Source organism: Tauraco erythrolophus, chromosome 1 (assembly GCF_009769465.1).
Source record: "Tauraco erythrolophus isolate bTauEry1 chromosome 1, bTauEry1.pri, whole genome shotgun sequence".
In the NCBI taxonomy this organism is placed as follows: domain Eukaryota; kingdom Metazoa; phylum Chordata; class Aves; order Musophagiformes; family Musophagidae; genus Tauraco; species Tauraco erythrolophus.
This window is the reverse complement of record NC_141465.1, coordinates 48,985,410-49,006,426: the sequence shown is the minus strand read 5'-3', so window position 1 is coordinate 49,006,426 and position 21,017 is coordinate 48,985,410. Positions and strand designations below refer to the sequence as shown.

The following is a 21,017-nucleotide window of genomic DNA, read 5'->3' as shown; positions in this document are numbered from 1 at the left end:
CTAATACTTTCCTTGTTTAAGTCTTTCAATGTGGTAGCACAACTTTAGGGCAGGCCCCAGTTTCAGTCCCATATATTTCATTATCATATCACTCCTCAGTAAGAGTAGTGCCTTCCCATCGATTTCCTGCAGAAGGAAGAGAATAAACACAACAACAAACAACTACTTTAACAAGCTGCATGATAAAACTGGAAAGTACATTGTATTTGTTTATTCTGTAGTAAAAATCTGTATATTATACATAAAACAGTAACTTAGTATAATTTGGTATTTACAGATGGCCACTGAAATTGAATTTATTTTAATATTTTTTAATGTATGAAAGTATTTGAGATGTTAAAGAAAAATACAGTAAGAAACTGACCAAACAGACTCAAAATTAGGTACTGGCCAGGAAAAAAAGTGAATGGGTCATGGGGAAAAAAAAAAAAGAAGCTGCAAAGGAAGGTCTGTGCAGTTAGAGATTAAATGATCCAAGCACCAAGGCCTTGCACTGAACCTTGAACACAGCTGTAGGAGGATTCTGGCATGCGCATGCAAACAGTCACAAGGAGGAAAGGGTTACAAACCATCTAAATCCGTGAAATAAGACAGATCTATGTCCATGTTAAACCAGACAGATTGTTAGGATCAAGACCAAGGACAACTTAGTCAGATTTCAACTGCCTGGTTGAGAAGCTGCTGAAATGTGACAGTCCTAAGCTCTTAGTAGCATTAAATACTGTAGACAGGCAATTAGTTCCTTAAAACACCACAAAGAAAATCACTCTGTCTTATTTTTTTTTAAACATAAACCTGACAAAACAAGTGACATTTAGTCTTATTATACAGCTAAGAATAAAACATAAGACAGGAAGCGCCATTAAAAGTTATTTTGAGTTTTTCTTCCAATCCAGCTTACTCTCAGATTCAACTGTTAGTAGAAGCTGACGCAGAACAAGGGTGAAATACTACTGAAGAGAAAGCCAACCTCTTTTTGGAGGGCCATATATACAATGAAATAAGAAAGCACCTCGTTGCTGATTAACCTGCCATAGAAAAGCAGTCAGAAGGAAGAGGGGAGACCAAAAACAGCACAGAGAAACTGACACAGTTTCTCTCTCTCTAAATACAACACCTAGTTAGATCTTACCCTACACATTGTTTTTCAAAACAGATGAATTCACATTTGAATTGATTATCTGAATTTTAGTATTAATGACCAAGCGTAAAGCTAACGAGGCATAACAGCATCTCTACTTCAGGATAATCAGTCTCCAGAACAGGCTGTCTTAAAGAGGTGTCGTCTATGTAGGCCAAACGCCCCACACTGTACATGAGAATGCCATCTTCTCTAGAGGTACCAGGGATGACAGTAGTACCATGGATGTTGGCCATTACAACCTGGATACTTCCAGTATTTGCACTATCCAAGACAAGCTGGAACACAGTAGGTATTTACTTTAGTGTAACAAGACTGAAATGCCAAGAAAATATACTGCAGGAGGAGTTTCAGGTGGAAAAATAATTTTCAGCCTCCCTCTAATAGATGAGTAGAGTCTATTCTACCTTCAATTGCAAATAGAATGATAGGCACAAAAGCTGTATTTTAAGAGATTTAACATGACACAGAATCTACTAGAACAGAATGGACATGCATCATACGTGTCTCCTAAAGAGTTCTGCATGTGGAGCTAGTGCCTGCGGATCAGCTTCTTTCACAAAACGCATTACTTCCTCTATTGACCAGGTGGAAGGATCCTTATTCAATATTCTTGAAGGTTCTCTTTTTAGTGAATTCAAATCTGGTCCAGTTGTGGAACTTGCAGCTTTTAGTACAAAAATATCAAGAAAGGAAGAAGTATCACTAGTCTACACAGACATAACACATTTCATTTTACCTTAAGACATTCTTAATATTAACATGCAGCTTTTATTATGCATTCTTTGCAATATATCAAAATGAAAGATGTTTTATTTTCCTCCAAATAATATCGAACTGCTCCATTTGTCTTTAAATGCGTTATATAACTGCAAACATTTACAGCAGCATGAACATTAGCACTATGACATACTTAGAGGAATTAGTTCAACTTGTACTTGGCTCCTGGATACCAAGATGGCATTAATTGGGAATGTGGCAAAGGCAAGTTAAGCTGTGCAGACAGAGGGAGTGACAGGAGGAAAGCCTATCCCCGTATTTCAATGACATGGCAGTAGCTGATAAGATGCTCAGGAAGTGAGCTGCATACAGCTATCCCTCTCCTGTCTGGCATGCTGCAGGGTCCGCAACAGCAGGGAGATGAAAGTGCAGCAGGCAAGACCTCCCTGGCTTGCACCGCAGTATTAGTTCTAACAGGCTTGAGTTCTGCGTTTGCAGTTACGTTAGCAAGCCTGGCATGCTTAGCAACAGCACAACATTTCTCTCCATATGCAAGCTTTTCTATGGCAAAGAACTTCTTCATTCATAACTCACGGACTTTGTACGTTAATAAAAGCAGTCACACATTTTGGAAAGCTTAGTTCTATCGCATACCTTCAATACGCCTCTGCATTCGATTCATACCAACTTCATAGTAACCGCTGCTCCCAGCAGAGCTCAAGGACAGCCGGCGCAGGATTGGGGCTGAATTTGAGGTAGCAGTCACTGGCTGAAGGGAATTTCTGTAATATGCCATGCTCCCTGAAGTACGATATTCTGTGGAATTTCGACGGGTCGGGCTTGAAGGATTTACAGAATTAAGTGCAGAATCCATTGAGTCCTCAGAAAATTGGTGTTCTTTGGAAGTGCTGTTTTCCTCTATAGGTAATGTTTCTGCAACACAGAAAGCAAGTATCAATATGTTCAGTGATGGACGTGATTCCTTTGTTATTTAACTCCTTGCTATGTTCTGTTGAAGGTATTGACAGGTTGTAAGCCTGTTAACAAATCTCCTGTGAGGCAACCACTGCTGCTGAACATTTATCCCTTTCCTTAAGTAATTATTGAGCTTTTACTGTAATTTTAAACATTTTATGTAGCAAAAGATTTAATATGTCAAGTTTGAGACAGTCTTCTATAAATCATTTCAATTGTATTTGTTAAATACTATGAACAAGGAAATGACAGGAAATTTTGGGGGGTAAAATTGTCTGATATTAATATCGATACAATCAAACAATCTTAGTCAAGCACTTTCATTATCTTTTTTAAAACATATTCTCAAAAAGCTAACCATTAAGAGTGTGTTACGTTTCTCTTGCAAGAAATTTTTAATATAAACTCTCACGTTAACTAACAATCATTTAATTTGTTCCAAACAGCAGAGGGAGTCCCTAACTTCACTAAGTAAGTGGAAAATTATCATCCATAGATCCCAATACATTCAGACACAGAGGCCACCATTAAAAATTGAGTAGGTAAAGCCACAGAAGGCTGTGAGCACCAGGTATGGCACAGTAACATAACACATTTTGACCACAATGCTGCATATACACACAGGTAGTTCTTTGCACAGGGCCGGGTCTATGAGCACAGACTCTGGAAAGCTAAAGATACATGTAAATTACTGAACCCACTGAGCAAGTTTAAAAAAAACCAACATCAGGTCTCAGGAAAGAGACTATAACAACATTCTCCTTTTTAGTTCTTATCCCTTACCAGCTAATTTCTACTCTGCAAAACACTAACAATGGCCACTTAGAAGACTCTTGAATTTTTAGAGCCTGTCAATACTGTTTCTAAGCCAGACGACCACCATTCAGCAGGTCCCTTTCCCTGTGCCACCAGACAGGAGCCAGGTGTGATTGATTACCGAAAATTTCACTCAGTCAACCAAATTCAGGTCTGACTGGGAGAAACATGCCTGGGTGGGGTGGGGGGAACAACATCAATGAGAACACCACTCCATTCTCTAGCACTCATACATATTCTTCTCTGGTTGCATCAGGCCGATATCTAGCCCGAGAAAGAAGTTGGAAGCATGATGTACAAATCTGTATGAAACAAATGCTGCTTTGGCAGGAGAGTGAAGAGCTGGAAAATATAGCTAACAGGTTCACAGAAGTGTAAACCCCACACTACCATCTTGAAAATTACTCTAGTGAAGTTACAAGACATATGCTAGTAAAGCAGCATATTCTTTGAGATAAGAACGGGTATACTCTGTGAAACAAGTTCCTGAAATAAGCCTTTTACTACCCTTCTTATGTGACAACTTTCAAGAATTTCTTGGGTAAATACTCAATTAAAATTAAAGGAAGAGTATTTTCCTAAAAAACCCAGTGAGCTTCTTCAGGCATGTTTTCAACTTGCTTCAGGAGGTCTTAGGTTCTCTGCTGAAACCTGTTTAAAAGTGGAGTGCAGTGAAGAACTGTTAAGCATGTTTTGGTCTTCAGACAGCATAATCCCGAAAGGGAAGAAGGGTACTCGGGGAGCCAGCTCCCTACTTAGTGAATTCAGAAAGGCAAGATCTGCAAGATAATGTAATATCTTTTACTAAACTTGACAGTTGTGGAATAAAGCAGCTTTTATGGACACAAGCCCTTCTCTTTCACATATACAACCCTCAAAACAACTACTGCCAAACTTGCTGGTTTGTTAGATTTGAATCACAAAAACAAAGGTGGGGCTATTGAGATTTTAGGAGAAAACAAACAAACAAGAAAACTAATTTCTTTACATTTGTCAGCTCGAAGTAGTTGCAGCAACTTACCAAAACGAAAAACAAAAGCCATCATTCTACAGAATTTCAGAGAGACTTTAAGAGACATAGTCAATGATACGGCACTATAAAATTAAAGGGTAGCTAACCAAGGGAAAATTAGAACTGTAGAGAATGAAACCACCAATAGAAATGTCAGTCCAAGACCAAAAGGCAGAGGTGAGACTTTAAATAGTTACAGCAAAGCTATATGAAGGAGCCTAGGGCTTAACTGACTGAATTTGTAGATTCAGATTTCAGAAGTCTTGAAAGGTAGGACGAAACAATGGAGACAATACTCCCTCAGCAGAAAGTTTTAACTAGAATATTTAAGCATATATCAGCCAACTCCATGTAATGTCTTAAGAAAAAAAACTTTTTGTAGTTATAGTAAAAAAGCAGAGGTCTCAAATACATATATATTTTTTAAAAATAATTGTTTTACATAATCCTTGTCAAGATTTCTGAAGACACAAAGATTTTTAAAATTGACTGTATTACAAAAGAATTTAATGGTATTTATTCCAACTATATCCCAGATTTCTCTCTGATGTTATATATCCTAAAGTAAACAGTAGTAAATAGGGCTAGGAAAGATGAGCTCTGCTGTTTCTCCCAACATATCAGCATTTGAATTTATCTTAACTGTAAATTCTCAACTCACACCCACAAGGTGGAAAAGCTGGCATATTTCTCAGGGTCATAATCTTTTAGAGAAGGTGTTTCTGTTCAGCAACTGCAGTGTCCAATCCACTCCCTTTCCATCCATCTAGCTTCTCTACTACAAAACGCAGCTGCAATCTTGTTGAAAAGTGGCCAACTGGTATGACAGCTGATTCAAAATCGGAATCTGGCAAACGGAGCTTTGCAATCCATGGAGCAACGAATGACACTCTTCTACCTCAACATTTTGAGCAGTTGTAAATAACGGTACTATGGAAAGAGACGGGAGGTTCCACTGCAGAATGCCTGATCCCTGGATAAATTAATAAAAGGCCAATAAAAGCCCTTATGTTTCTAATGTAAGGATGGCAACAGACTGTTTAAACACTGAAGGCCTTAGCAGGAATTGGACGTTTTGTTTTCTTGAAGCTCCTCCGGGAATTAGAAGCTAGTTGTTCTGCCTCATACATAACGGGAATGATGTAATCAGCCGCAGTAGTAAGAACGCTCAAGGGGACGGAAACTGAGTTGTTCCCCACCCCCTCCTCCTTTATCTTTCATAACTTTAGGAAGAAACTGCTAGTGAGCAGCAAAGACAGCAAAATCTGCAAAGCATATCCCTGAGTACATCAGAAGGAAAATGAGCTGTTTGAAAGACCCTTTCCCGCAATTATTCCATTTTGCCTTCAAATGATATTTCAAAACAACTATTTCAAGACAACTATGTCTCAATGGAACCAGAACTTCCTGGGGGCAGATCTTTCTTACTAACCAACCCATGACTGACCGCTATAAAATTACCTCCAGATTTTCAGCAGAGGACATTGCCCTAATGGAAAACACACAACACTAGAGACCACTTGCCTCTTGAAATGCACAGAGTACGCATTCAAACCTCTGAAACCACAGCAAAATAGTTATTTTAATTATTTCTTATCCAAGTAACTGCAGTTCATAATGAACTGATCTCAAAATGTATTTTAAGGACTACACTGACTTATCTGTAAAAGGTATCGATCAGCAAACAAGGATTAAAAAGCAGTATATGCACTCATGTTTACTTTGAGGAAGATTTCTTACAAGATAATGCAGATCTACTGAAACATTTGTTTTGCTCCAATTGAAACAACTTCATTTGAGTATAATTAAGTGTTCCATACTTATTAAATTACCTACCAGAAACACATGACTTTAGGTGTACGATATATCTGTGGAATTAAGCCAGTACTTCTTTTGGAAAGACACGGAAACCAATAATCAATGCAGAACTGTATTTCCTGCTGCTGATATATGCAAAGAAGTGAATATGCTATATATATATAAAAATAATAAGATGTACCATTTAAAATAAGCTATCATTTTGAATATTTTAACTTGGTATCTTTTTCTGCTTTAACTGTACTCTTAAAACTTTAAAATCTTCACAGAAAAGAGATTATTCTGTCCTCACTGATGCTAATAGACAAAAAATTACCCCAGGATCTCAAAAAAAAAAAACAAAAAAAACACATGAAGGAAGAAATAACTACTCTCCTTCATGTCTCAAAAAAGCCTTTGGAAATGTTGCACAAATACCTTTGAGCAAGAGAAAGTATGTATCAGATGAGATGAGTCAAATCAACAAGCTACCATGGTTTAACCAGTTAAGTAGCAAATGCAGAGTACAAAACCCACATTTTCCTAAGTCCGTCTCACTGAGGTTTAAACCTACATGTAATACCCCACATCTGAGGCAGACTAAGACGAGACATGTGCTCAGTGACTGCAGCTGAGCTGCAGAGCAGGAAAAGGTGCTATTCATCAGTGAGCTAAATCAATCTAACAGCCAGCTGCCACAGGGAGGCTTCGCTGCTCCCCTGGCCACGGCTGCATTTTATTCAACCCTTCCCTGTACTTGTCCGAGTCCACAGTGAGTCAGTCCAGAGAATTAAACTGCAATCTTTGCTTCATCAAAATGTTTTCTGTGCTTTGGCTCACTGGTTCTGCTCACCACCCAGCCAAGGGGCCTGGGACCCACTGCAGGGACAAGGAGGCAAGGAAAGCAGGAGCAGCACAATTTTCACTGGCAGTTAGCCATAAACTCAGCTCAACTGTATCATCAGGCTACACCCTTACTCACTTGCTGGCCTCAGCCTAGAGCTACTAAGAGTTGCTTCCATTTTATCTCCTAGTCCATTTCAAGGCAACTGGTTTTCTACTAAATATCAATATATGAAGCAGGAGACTTCATTCGTCACCTTTTTGTCTGAGCCTCCTCACAGTGCAAAACCTGTGCCACTGATCAATAATTAACATACTTTCACCCTGACCTGTCAAAGGCTAGAGACAAACCAGACACATACGTAGTACTCAGTCCTTTTTGACTGGAAATACTGAAGCCATAAATAATCCTCATATATAATCCTGACATAATGTAATTACCTTCAGATGGATGAGCATCATTTCTGGGAAGCTTAGGGGAGAGAGGAGCAGAATACGGTGGAGAGTCCTGAGAATATCGTTTAGCACTCCTGTTTTCAGGTATTTCTTCTTTTGCTGTGAAGAGGAAAGTCACCACCTATTACTCCAGCACGAAGCTGCTCATTGGGAAAGTGACGAAATCAAAGACATACATCAGCTGTTCACCAGGTTACAGTTCAGTTTCTGGTGTCACACAGACTCAGTCATTTCAATACAAACTTTTAAAGCCAAAGTACAGCTTAGTTTATACTGTCATCACCCAAATTACCATGACCCTGGCTACTTTTCTGAAAAGAGTAAAACTAATGACTTTGTCATAGGAGACAGAACTATAAACGTAAATTTCTCCATTGGGAAAAAAAAATAATTCTCAAGCAGCACCTACAAGACAGACTAAGCTATCGGACAGCTGTGAGGAAGCTTCGCACTCAATATGAATCTTCTGAAATTGCCCTAACGCCAAGGTTTTCTCAGCTATGGCCCCTGGTAAGCCTTAGGCTGGGACTCGTAATACCAGGCCCAGCAAACAACCTGATGTCAGATCTTGCACACATCATTTCACTTCCCCCTCACTCTACGCTCCTGGTGCAGCAGATATTGTCCTCATACAAAATATCACTAGCAGCCACCTGCAAAACCCACTTTTTCTACTAAAAGACTGGACCATATTTAGTAGAATGTAAAAGTTTTGGAGCCACCACTGAGTTAGGTGACTAGAGAGGGAAGAAAGGACCTTTTAGTGGTGTGGGAAGGGCTAGACTGAATTCCCTTTCAGGGCAAGCCTCTTCTTGTAAGGCAGTAAGTATCTTCTTGTAAGCTTATTTTATGATCCAAACATAAATTTAACAAAGGAAATGTGAATTTTTGAGCTTGTCCTTTTAGCAGTATCACAGGGATACAATACATGTGTTTCCTGGCTTGGCTACAAGGAGCTGAACAAAACTATTTCTGCACATAGAATCATAGAATCATAGAATGGTTAGGGTTAGAAGGGACCTCAAAGATCATCTAGTTCCAACCGCCCTGCCATGGGTAGGGAAATCCTCCACTACACCAGGTTGCCCAAAGCCTCATCCAACCTGGCCTTGAACACCTCCAGGGATGGGGCATCCACAACTTCTCTGGGCAACCTGTTCCAGTACCTCACCACCCTCAATGTAAAGAATTTCTTTCTTATATCTAACCTAAATCTGCCCTCTTTCAGTTTAAATCCATTGCCCCTTGTCCTATCACTACACGCCCTTGTAAAAAGTCCCTCTCCAGCTTTCCTGTAGGCCCCCTTTAGGTACTGGAAAGCTGCTATAAGATCACCCCGGAGCCTTCTCTTCTCCAGGCTGAACAGCCCCAACTCTCTCAGCCTATCTTCATAGGAGAGGTGCTCCAGCCCTCTGATCATCTTCGTGGCCCTCCTCTGGACTCGTTCCAGTAGCTCCATGTCCTTCTTGTGTTGGGGACTCCAGAGCTGAACACAGTATTCTAGGTGGGGTCCCACGAGAGCCGAGTAGAGGGGCAGAATCACTTCCCTCGACCTGCTGGCCATGTTCCTTTTGATGCAGCCCAGGATACGGTTGGCTTTCTGGGCTGCCAGCGCACATTGCCAGCTCATGTTGAGCTTCTCATCCACCAGCACTCCCAAGTCCTTTTCCTCAGGGCTGCTCTCAATCCATTCTCCGCCCAGCCTGTCCTTGTGCTTGGGATTGCCCCGACCCACGTGCAGGACCTTGCTCTTGGCCTTGTTGAACTTCATGAGGTTCTCACAGGCCCATCTCTCCAGCCTGTCAAGGTCTCTCTGGATGGCATCCCTTCCCTCCAGCGTGTCCACCACACCACACCACACCACACAACGTGGTGTCATCTGCAAACTTGCTGAGGGTGCACTCAATCCCACTGTCCATGTCTCCTACAAAGATGTTAAATAGCACTGGTCCCAGTACCGACCCCTGAGGAACACCACTCGTCACTGGCCTCCACTTGGACATTGAACCGTTGACCACAACTCTTTGAGAGCGACCATCCAGCCAATTCCTTATCCACCGAGTGGTCCATCCATCAAAACCACATCTTTCCAGTTTAGAGACAAGGATGTCGTGTGGGACAGTATCAAATGCTTTGGATAAGTCCAGGTAGATGATGTCAGTTGCTCTTCCCCTATCCATCAATGCTGTAACCTCATCATAGAAGGCCACCAAATTAGTCAGGCAGGATTTGCCCTTAGTGAAGCCATGTTGGCTGTCACCAATCACCTCCCTGTTTTCTATGTGCCTTAGCATAGTTTCCAGGAGGATCTGCTCCATGATCTTGCTGGGCACAGAGGTGAGACTGACTGGCCTGTAGTTCCCTGGGTCTTCTTTTTTCCCCTTTTTAAAGATGGGGTCTATGTTTCCCCTTTTCCAGTCATTGGGAACTTCACCAGATTGCCACGACTTCTGAAATATGATGGATAGTGGCTTAGCAACATGTGGTATGAGCTATCCCATCCTGTCAAAGCATTACTGCACCGGAACTCATTCACTAAGAATTAAAGCGTATTCATTTCAACCAATTGACATCATGGAAAGACAGATTAAAAAGTTACATTTCATAAAGTGGCCACACCCCTCAAAAATATCAGCACTTGAAAATAAGAGTTGTGTAACAGTACCTGGTTTGTTCCTATCATACTCGGTAGGACTATGTGCGCATCCCATGTAAGGGCTGAAAGGCTGGCTACTAAAGAGATTATCACACTGCAGGCTGTGGCAGAGTTTCTCCAAGAAGCGTAGGACAAACGATGCACTGTTTACAGAAGGAAGATTGATGGCGTGCTTCTCCCCATCAAAGGAAGCTGTGAATAAGAAGATGATGTCAAACACCCTCCAAGCATCATGAAGTATAGTAAAACACCATAATTAACTTGGAGGAGAAGACGTCCAGATTTGATTTAAACCACACAAGACATGACAGAAGTAAACAATCACTCTGGTAATTTAACAAACTTACATCCAAAGGACTGATTTTACCTTCTGTTGGACCCATGTCAGTTAAATTTGCTTTAAGGGAACTTATTTTAATAAAATAATTTTGGATTCACACCAGCATAGCAAAGCTTGCAACTATTCCCTCATTGCCAAAGTCTTACGTGCAATTTCTGTTGTTTGCTTATAAAACAGCAACCTCTCCACCACCTAGTTGCAGGAGATAACACAGAAAAGATCCTTTACAGTACTTGCTAAAAAAAGGAAGCAAACAAGTTAAAGATTTTTTTTTCTCAGTTTCTAACTGAACTGAGCATACTGTGGTGATGTGCTGGCATCCATTACCATTGAAATTCTGACTACAGAAACTGTTTTGCCATTTGCTATTTTACCACTAGAGGAATCTATCCCGCTGCCAACACTACAGTGATCAAGCTCCCATTTATCTGAACAGGAGCTAGGTGGTGGAGATACCACAACAGCCACAAAAGGATCTGGTGTCTTTTAAACTGACTGATTACAAAGAGCCTGGACATGTGTCTACGTCTTTTACTCGTTGACCTCCTACCTTGCCCCTGCAAAGAGTGTTGCAGCTGATGTTCTTTTCCTTTTTTGTGAAAATTAGTAAGATTTTGAAAAGACTCAATACTACCAATATACATTTAGTCAAAACTTTTAGTTACTTCTGGTTAGAAAAGATAGTACAGCAAAGCAGGAACAAACTTGTAACTTAAGCTTAGGGCTAGAAAGAAGCAGCATAAACACCAGGTTTATGCATCAATTCATCTGCTTCGTTTTCAGTCTGTCATGCGGCTTTCTGTTGTTAACATAAGTTTCCAAACAATAAGTAGAGCTTTAAAGGATCACTTTTGTTGTTAGCAGATGCATTTAGAAAAAAAAAAAAAAAAAAACACAACCAAACAACCCAGAAATGATATGAAAGCCTTTATTCACAGATCTGAATTAAAGAACATTTCCATATTGTGATACAAAAGAGACAGATAATATAAACAAAACCAAAGAAAAAGCCCAAGTTTACCATATTTTAGGCTTCCTTAGGAAATCAGAAGTGTCAATTACTTGCACTGTTGATGTAAGGAAGCTTCTGGTTAGAGTTAAGGCAAGTTACCTAGCTGGCATCAACAACAGGGTGCTACCTCTTTCATTTGCTTTCATGACCGACCAACCCAATGCAAGTGTTCAAAGTTTAAGAGTTAGTACTACAGGGACAAGTCCCAGACCCACATGTTTCCACATTCCATTCAGTTTTTCCAGTCTCCAACGTTCAAATGAAATGCTAATGATTCACAGTCCCACATGGAGCTCAGACACAAGGTTCTCTACCTCCTGTTTGGGAAAGCAGTTCCTGAAGGCAAATTTTTGCTTGGAACTCAACCAGTTCTGGAGAGGAAATGGGCTGTGAGACCTAGCACAGCCTGATCTCCTGACAAATTTACTGCAAGTTAGTAGTCAGCTAGAGCAAAAATTTAAAATGCTTTATAATAGCCTTACAAATCTTCTTATATGACCTTGGGGAAATCACTTATTCTCCACCTCTTAATTTCTCATTTTGAAAAGAAGCATTGCAAAGAACAGTATTATCTTAAAGCTGTCAGGAGTGTAAAGCAAGAAACAGCTGATGCAACGTGACTGCCCCAGCAAGACATACCATGGGAAAAATCCACAAATAAAGATTCAGTGCAAACACTGCTCTCTTGTACTCTGAACACCTTAGGGCAACCATACGAACTCCAACCAACGGTGTGGGATCCAGATCCATAGGCTCAACTGTCTGTTCTGCCTGGGGACAACAAAAGCCTCTTACTTCCCAGATAAATGCTAGGGGAAAAAATAAAAGTGCAATAACCCCAACCTTTAATGACAAATAAAGAGAGACTGGAGCTTGCACGTGCAGTCTCAGCCCCCGGGATGAAGAGTCATTCTCGTTTCTTCACCTTCCATTGTGTAAGTATGATTTAAACACCAGGTTCACGCTAGGAGAAAGGCTGAGAGCTAAACTATCAGAGAAATGTGTTTGTCTGATAGTGAAGAAACTCACCCAAGAGTCTGATTTTAATTCTCTGCTTGAGAAGATTTATCTGAGCCTGAGCCTATTTCATTCCACCAAATGCCACAGTCTCTGCGCTACAAGGAAAAAAAAAGGGCTGACACCACCATCATTAGTGGGCTTGCTAATCAAGCCTTTAATTTCCTTTCAGTTTTATTTGCCTGAATTGAAACCTTATGCATCAAGCAAAAATAAAATGGTTTCTGCTTTTGTTTGAGTAAGAAAACATGGAAAAATCTAAATTCAATTCCATTCAAATCAATTATTTTCTTTGGCAGCTGAACCAAAAGAACCTGATAATTATTCACCTGTGTTCTAGCAAGATTATTTTTTCTACATCCTAATCAGCACACAGTTTCCTCCTACAGCAGGTATAATACTCATCATGAAAATTTACCAGTCCACAAAAGACTTCGTTTTCTTCGCTACAAAGTATTTTTTTTTCTTGCCAGTTTAAAAATATACCCGAACAACAAACCACACTCCGAAACCACTTTCAAACAAAAACTCTACAAGAAAACACTCTCACAATTTCATTCTGTAATCCCTCATTTTACTCCACTGTAGCTTTCTTCTTCTTCCTTACTATTCACATGCACAGCTGGTTGTAATGTGCTACACTAACCTAAGTCACATTTTGTGCTTCTCAAAATACATTGCACACAAATTTTTGATAAAATGACAGAGAGTGTTTGCTCACCCGCTTATCAGCAACCTGTCTGACAAGCCAATGAGAAGGCAAGCACTCAAGAACACCAGAAACCCACTGGGATCTTGTGGCTCGCTATCACCTGGGCCAGGACTCTGCCTCAGAAGCAGTCCACATTGCCAAGTCCCTCGAATCCAGGGCTACAGAGGTGGCTTTTCTGAATCCAGGTCTTGGGGTGAAGCCAGCTGCAGAACAGTAATTCCTTTTCATGCAAAATTTTTGAATGTAAACAAAACAGAACTACATGAAAATTTTGAAATTTCTCTCTCTTCTGTGAAACAATTATTTTCAACTACCCAGTCACAGACCAACTATGCCACTGTCCTATGATTTAGTCCTTTGTGATAAACAATCAAAACCAGAACACTGGCAATGCCCATCTCAGTGCATTTTGTTCAAGCAAAATTGACTTGTCTCAATTAGGTACAGTAAAATACTAATAATGTAATAACCTTTCATATATCTTGCAAAAATAATGCAATATGGGTTGCAAAACCACACATACACAATGCCATTAAACCTTTACTACACAGCAGGGAAGCAGCATCCATTTTGGAACAAACTCATGGGGACACATAAGCAAGGCTTACTGAAGTTCTACTATATGCGGGTCGGGGTACTGCTTTTTAAATATTGTTAGACAGCAACATCTTTACGAGGATTTAATTGAACCTGTATTCCACTAATCATCTTTCACATCTGGTGTTAATGTAAGGAGATTAAAGTAATGCAAAGTCTTTTTATCGCCAGTGATGGAATTATGAATTGATGTGCTAACTGCTACCAGAATATTTCCTAGCCTAGAAGGAAAAAAACGTCAAGCAGCAGCTATTCCATTTGAGATATGGAGATAATTTATCTGTAGACCTGCCATTAATATGTAGCAGAAATAAACCTATTCCATAATAGGGGACATAGGTGGATGAACATTGACCTAAGATACTGCTACAATTCCGGGGAATGAGGGAAGGGAAGAAGCAGCAATTTAACATGTGGAATCACTTGCCTGGGAGCTAAACAGATGAGTCTGAAACTTTTCACCCACTTTGTTAAGGCATTAAGAACACAAACACTATGCATGGATAAGATTATGCAAATGACTAGAATTAATAAAGCTGATATTTCACTTGTACTGAGTTTACTTGACAAATGTTTGGCTACAGCTGCTAAACGAGGTGCATGACTTCTACTTAGCATAAGAATCTAACTGTACTGTTTATATGTAAAATTAACACTCCTATTGCTAAGTTCTAATTTAAAGAACAGTTCAAATCATCCTGGACCCAGAGTGAGATAAATCACACATCACTGATACTCTCTTAGTAAAGAAGCTCACAAATACATGTTCTTGACTGTGTTTAAATAGTTACAAAAGCGATATAAACTCACTGCAGCTACTTCAGTTCTTCTGCCCTACCTCAAGTTTGCAACCAAATGAAGAAACAGAAGAAACAAAGCATCTTCACATACCAGTTATCATTTCCCCTCCATGATGGCCAGATTTCAGAAATCCAAAGACTGTTTTGGACTGATAGGCACAATCCACGCAAGCCTGTACAGCCTGCTGAAGCACTACATTGACAGGACCTGGTCCAAAGTGATCTGGAAGCTGCTGAACCTTCTTCTTATCCAGGTGAGGCCCAGAATTTCCATGCTTGTTGACATAAACACACACTGAAAAAGAATAAGCCATACTTACTGCCGAGGAACTCAGACATGTTTCCAAGTCAGAACTGCAAACCATCTTTTTAGTTTTAATCTTGAGGAAAAGATGTACTGGTCAACTCAAGAAGCTGAACGTGCATACATTCAGATGACACAAAAAGTGCTCTCTCTGTCTTCTATTAAGGTTCTCCTTTCTGAGTCCTAAACCCACTTCTTTCTGGTCTCTAAAGCCCTCCTGTACCCACTAACGTAACAAAGCTGTCGTAATCTGTGCTTACCTTTTATTTTGCCTAATCTCTGTTCATACACTAGTTCCAAAAAAGTAATAATTACTGGCAGGTACTCTGAATGACCAAGATGCAATTCTAAACTGGTGGCCTTACCAAGTTACTGCCCTAATTTTTCTCCTATTTGAGAAGCTGCAACAAAGACAAGCCTATGGTATGTACCTACCACTGATGTTCATTCTGAAGCACTCATATAGCATTAACGTGTGCATGTATAATCGTCCTGTGTGCACATATAATGGGTGCTGAAGGTCTGTACCTTCAGAAGCCCCGAACCACTCATGTAGGATTTCCACATTGCAACTTGGTCTTCTCTGCTTCTCTCTCATACTTCTCTAGAAACATTGTAAGGTGGTTTAAAGCTTAGCACAAAACAATCAAACAGGACTTTTGAAATCACTATTTTACAGACTCTATGCAAAAATCTCTTTCAAAAGGAATGGCAAGGCAGAAAGACATGGGAAAAAGTTGTAACTGAAGATATTTTTTTTCTTTTTGACCTTGGCTGTCACATGACCAGGAACGCACCCAAGACATTATCACAGCTTAATGAAAAAATACGCCTCTATGATGTTAAGCAGACAATCTAAGTGTTCTATTATACACAAGACTGCTGTATTTTCTGAACTGTAGTATTATTTGGGCTTAATTAAAAATCTGGATTTTTAAAAATGAAATATTTCTATAAGTTTTTTAATGATCTTATGTCTTCATGCATATCTGCTCACTCTCCGATGTCTGAAAATTGGAGGAAACATATTTGTACAAACAATCTAAGATACAAATTGGCAAAAACAGTTTTCATGGCATCTTCTGTCTGGGCTGAACGACAACTGCCTCCTGAAAGGTTTATTTTCCTAGGAAACACATACATATTTTCCCCTCATCCATGATTGAAGTTGAGCGTGAGAAGAGCCTGAGAATTTCTATTGTAAAAACAGTTTTTAAATGTAAAAAAGCACCCCAAACAAAATTATCATAATTTATGGAGGTTTTGGAAAGTTCTGAGATTTCAGTTGACAGCATGCAGATTATTTCACTAGGGTTACAAGTTCATCAATGAGTTAGTTCATTAACTAGCTTATCTCTCTTTTGCCACCACTTTTCAAGATATATTTCATTATATTTCAAAAACAAGCAAACATAAGAGGAAGGCGGAATTTCCTCTGATTGCCTTTGCTTGGTTTAAACAGTCTGAGTTGCTCCTTTTAATGTAAGGCTATAGAGAGATAAAATCTCCATTTTGTTACACTACAGTAAAGTCTGCACGATATCAGAATATCATATGGGTTTTCAGCTACATCGATTCCCATTTCATACATTAAGGAGTGGGACAGACATGAAAGAACTGTACAGTTTCCTTCTTCAGACAGGAACAAATTGTCACGTCTAGCAGATCTATCAAAAGCCCCTGTGCTCCAGCACGTCTTGCCATAATGCAGGCATCAAAATACTAGTTCTGCAAAGTAACACTGGCACCTACCAATACTTTTAAAAAATAAGGTAGCTAGATAATGATTTACAATAATAAGTTTGCAGCATATCTTCCATAAAATGACACTACTGGCTTGCTTGAAATGGGAGCCATTTCACGTTAAAAATGTCATTAATTTTTTTTTCTTTGTCTCTTACCTGTGGATATAACTGCTGCAGTTGCACCAGAAAAACTAATTCCATCTTTAAGTATCTGCGTAGTGCCACTGTCCCCCTCAGGAGAAGAATGAGAAGAAGATGATGCAGAAGTCAGTTGTTCCGGCAAGACTTTTTTCTGTTCAAAGAAAAAAATCCGGAGACAAATGTTTAATGTTTTTTAAGAAGTCTGCAAAGTCTTTCTGCTATCAGTTACCATCTTACTGAATGTGTGTGGTTCCTTATTATGGAAGCACTATACCCAGTAGAGAAGATAAAGCCCAGGAAATGAAGACCAGAAACTGTCAGTTTGCATTTACAGCTACTTAAGTAAGGCAGTGGAAGACAAATGATTTAAGAAAGAACCCACTTCTACCTGAAAAGTGGGAAGTGAGCTTTATAAACTAATTCATGACTCTTCTAAATCTTAGGAAGCACAGAAAAGGTGTTTTGGATTATTTTCCTGTCCATACACGATTTTCCCTCAGCTTGTTTCAAAGGGGCTGAAATTCTCAATTAATCACTTTCAGGAATTGGTGCTTTACGCAAGGTATCAAATAAAAACCAGTAGTTACAATCCAGTTGTGTGGGTTGCCAAAACCTTTTCCTTTCCCAAACCAAACTTATTTGCAGCTTATCCTATGAGAGACAACCAGAGTTCGCACCACAAAGATTTAGAAATCGGTCAGCATGCATTTTGTCCTACCTGAGGAAAGAAGAATTTTGTTGTAATTTGGTTTGGACTGGGGTTTAGAAAAGGGACATGCACAAGGAAGGCATTTCTAATGTGCTTTGACTTGCTATGAAAATACATGGAAATAAAAAAAAAATAATTAATTGGACAACAGTTCATCACTTCTCCCTTCACCATTTACTGTTACATGAGAACAGATTATGTTCTCCTTCTCTTATCTGCCAAAAAAGTTAGGAATATAAGAGATTACCCAAGGTCTTGAAACTACTGAAGGCAGCAGAGACCTGTCTACTTATGTAGTAAGGATTTATTGCTAAAATTGATCTATAGAGAACTGAAAATTCAGTCAAGTTGCTAAGGGAGGCTAAGCTCTCTTGCATTTAGCAGTATTCATCCTTTACACTTTTAGAAGTAGTATATTTTCCAAATAAAACATTAAAATCTTGTAGAAAGCAATCAAAATATACACCTTCCTAAGAGCTGCTGTGCTTAACTTCTTCACAACACCTATAAAGAATAAGTTAACTTTCTTCTGAAATCCAGGGCACGTTGAAGAACGTGCAGTTCTTACAGCTCAGAGAAGATAAGTTTGGCTGAAGAAACTACTTGACAATACGGCACTGGGTGGAAATGCCATGAACATAAGGAACTGACTGCCAAGGCTTGACATTGCATTGTGAATGAAAAAAGGTGGCGCAGGTCCCACACTGAAGCAGTGATGTGTTACTTGTCAGGAATTGCCTACACATCTTCACACTGGGTGACAGAAAGGTCCCTCTCATCGTTAATCCAGAGAACAAAAACGCACTTAGGAAGTCTGAGCTTTTGATCTGAAGTCTGACATTCCTGAAGGCTCCTCTGGAGCAGGGATTCTTTGAGGGCCCAGTTGTCTGTCACCACGCTGCAAAATATGGGCGGTCGAGTTGAGGGGAAAGAGGAGGACCCGGGAGAAATGTAGGCATGAAAACAAAATACAGACACTAAACTGTAAGACAGAGGAACTATCTGCCCTTCACACCAACACATAAGCGTGGTGAGGCTAGCCAGCCATTTTGTACCTTCTCCTTCAGAAGGAGGAAAGAGCACGCGTTTTGGAAATACAGCACGTTATGCTTGTTCAGCTGAGGTTCTCATTTTGCAACCCCAGGCTGACGAGCAGCAAACTGTGATCCCAAAGCCACGTTGTTTCAGGAGGCAGGCCATGTTCCCAGCAGGGCTCAGCACGTTTGCTTGGTCAGGGTGCCAGCACTGGCCCCTGCCAGCCGGGGGTGCACACCAGCTCCCTTCGCCTGCAGAGAGCTCTGCCAACAGTCTGGCACAACATGGCCAACTGCACAGGCTTTCCTCTGGTGCTTAAAAACTCTGTTCTTGTGGGGTCGAGGTTAAGGCTGTGATCCACACTCAGACCAAGGCATTTCCTCAAGAAATTCTGGAAGGAATTCTTTGCATTGTTATGCAAAGTGTACTTTTAAAAATAATGAAAGAGATGTAAAGAGATTTCTTCTTCATTCAGAGTAAAACCATACGGTGCAAACTGAGGGACACAAATGGAAAATAAAACCTGATGTGCATCTCATACTTACGGAGAAGCTTAGAAAACTTTAAAATAAAAAAGTGACACAACAGCTCAACATTCCTAGTTGTACAATAAAAGTTAATACCCACACAGTGATAAACATTGCAGCGTAACAAGCTTAAAAGGACAAAGAAAGTCAAACAACTCTACAGTATATCAGGCATAAACCAATCTCCCTAAATACACAGGTTTTGAACTACCACATAGCCACCTCACACTTGAAGCACAATTACTTAACCTGAAAAGCTGGAGGGGTTTTTTGGATCAGTCTTAAAAAAGGAGCACTTTCAAACCTCTAGGCACATACTATTGGCATTATATTTGCTTATGTATTGTGAGGTATACAGGCTGTATAGCACTCCATGTCAGATACACCCTGTCTGTGCAGAAATCTCACAAAGCCATTTCCTTTCTTCACCCTTATGCTAACCGGCATAACAGTCCAAAGAAGAGCTTGCACATATGCAGAACATCTTGGCAATTTAACCACATACCAAAGCAATAACAACCTTCTGCAGATTCTCAAAAGGAGCTAATTTTTAAAGTTATTAATGTAAAAGTTAATGTAGTAAAACTCCTAAGTTAGATTTATCAAACTTAGATTCTGCAAAACCTAATTCTTAGTTGCCTGGTCCCACAGAGGAAATCAGGAGTGTCTAAAGGTACCTTAGATTCACTGTTTCCAGACACAGAGTGTCAGCGGTAACCCCCATTCCCCAAGCAAATCCCCCCAAGTACCTCACACAGATCAGGTGCCAAATGCAATGCTCCAAGCAGACACTTTCAGACACCCTGTGTTTAGAAACCAGAAGCCTCCTCTAAGGGTGGGATGCCTCCAACTATTCTGTCAAAGAATACACAAAGCTTCTCAATTTCTTTTTAACGAGACGCAGAGGACATCCTGCTATACCCGAGTATGTCCGTAAGATATGAAAGTCCTGCGTTCAATACTCTCCTTTAAAGCCCGACAAACTTATGAAGAACACCGCATCCACCAGCTAAGTCTGTATGGGAACACCTTTCTCCTCTTTAATCTGTCTCTGTGCACCTTTATACACCAAGCTAAAGATAAAGCTGAAGACCACTTTCATCAGTAGCCTACCAGTCTGGATGTCCGACTGGAAGCGGCAGGCAGCAGAAGAGACAGCGCTCAGCTTTCTATTTCCAGTCCCCAGAATCATTTATTACCTTGTGGTCATCATTTCAACAAAGTGTCTGCTTCCAGTTTTGTGCTAGAGCCTTCTAGGTATGCTCTAGTAATGCTACTTCACCAGCACTATCATTGAAGGAGACGTCCCACTGGTGCCATTATTCCACCCCTTCCCACACGTCACTAGCAATAGACGCCATAGACCACAGTGATCCAGACTGGAGGAAAAAAACCCCAAACCTCAACTTTTTGAAACTTGGGAGAAGTTGGGGAGCGGGGGAAAACACACACAAAAAAACAAGAGAAAAAACAATGCCCCCGTTCCCTCATTGATGCTAATGAAAAGGTGGGAGGAGCACAGAGTCAGGCACAAACTGTCTGGGGAAAGAGACTGCAGCATTGCTACTCCTTCTTGACAGCCTGCAGTGGGTGAATAAGCCTCAGAAAACAGATTTTACTTCCATGCCAATTCCAGATTCGCCTAAATCTGCCCTGCTGTGA

The 21,017-nt window shown here is 40.2% G+C and overlaps 1 protein-coding gene across 1 annotated transcript in view; it reads right to left on the bottom strand.

The window, feature by feature from the left end:
- Positions 1-21,017, bottom strand: part of SCML2 (Scm polycomb group protein like 2) — a 52,609-nt gene continuing 31,592 nt past the window's right edge. Inside the window, exons 7-14 of the mRNA XM_086609152.1 lie at positions 17,100-17,235; positions 14,986-15,189; positions 10,426-10,608; positions 7,746-7,859; positions 3,620-3,622; positions 2,516-2,794; positions 1,645-1,808; positions 1-126 (exon numbers count right to left, since the gene is read on the bottom strand). Of these exons, the coding sequence (XP_086465278.1) occupies positions 1-126; positions 1,645-1,808; positions 2,516-2,794; positions 3,620-3,622; positions 7,746-7,859; positions 10,426-10,608; positions 14,986-15,189; positions 17,100-17,235 (1,209 nt within the window). The remainder of the gene's footprint in view (positions 127-1,644; positions 1,809-2,515; positions 2,795-3,619; positions 3,623-7,745; positions 7,860-10,425; positions 10,609-14,985; positions 15,190-17,099; positions 17,236-21,017) is intronic.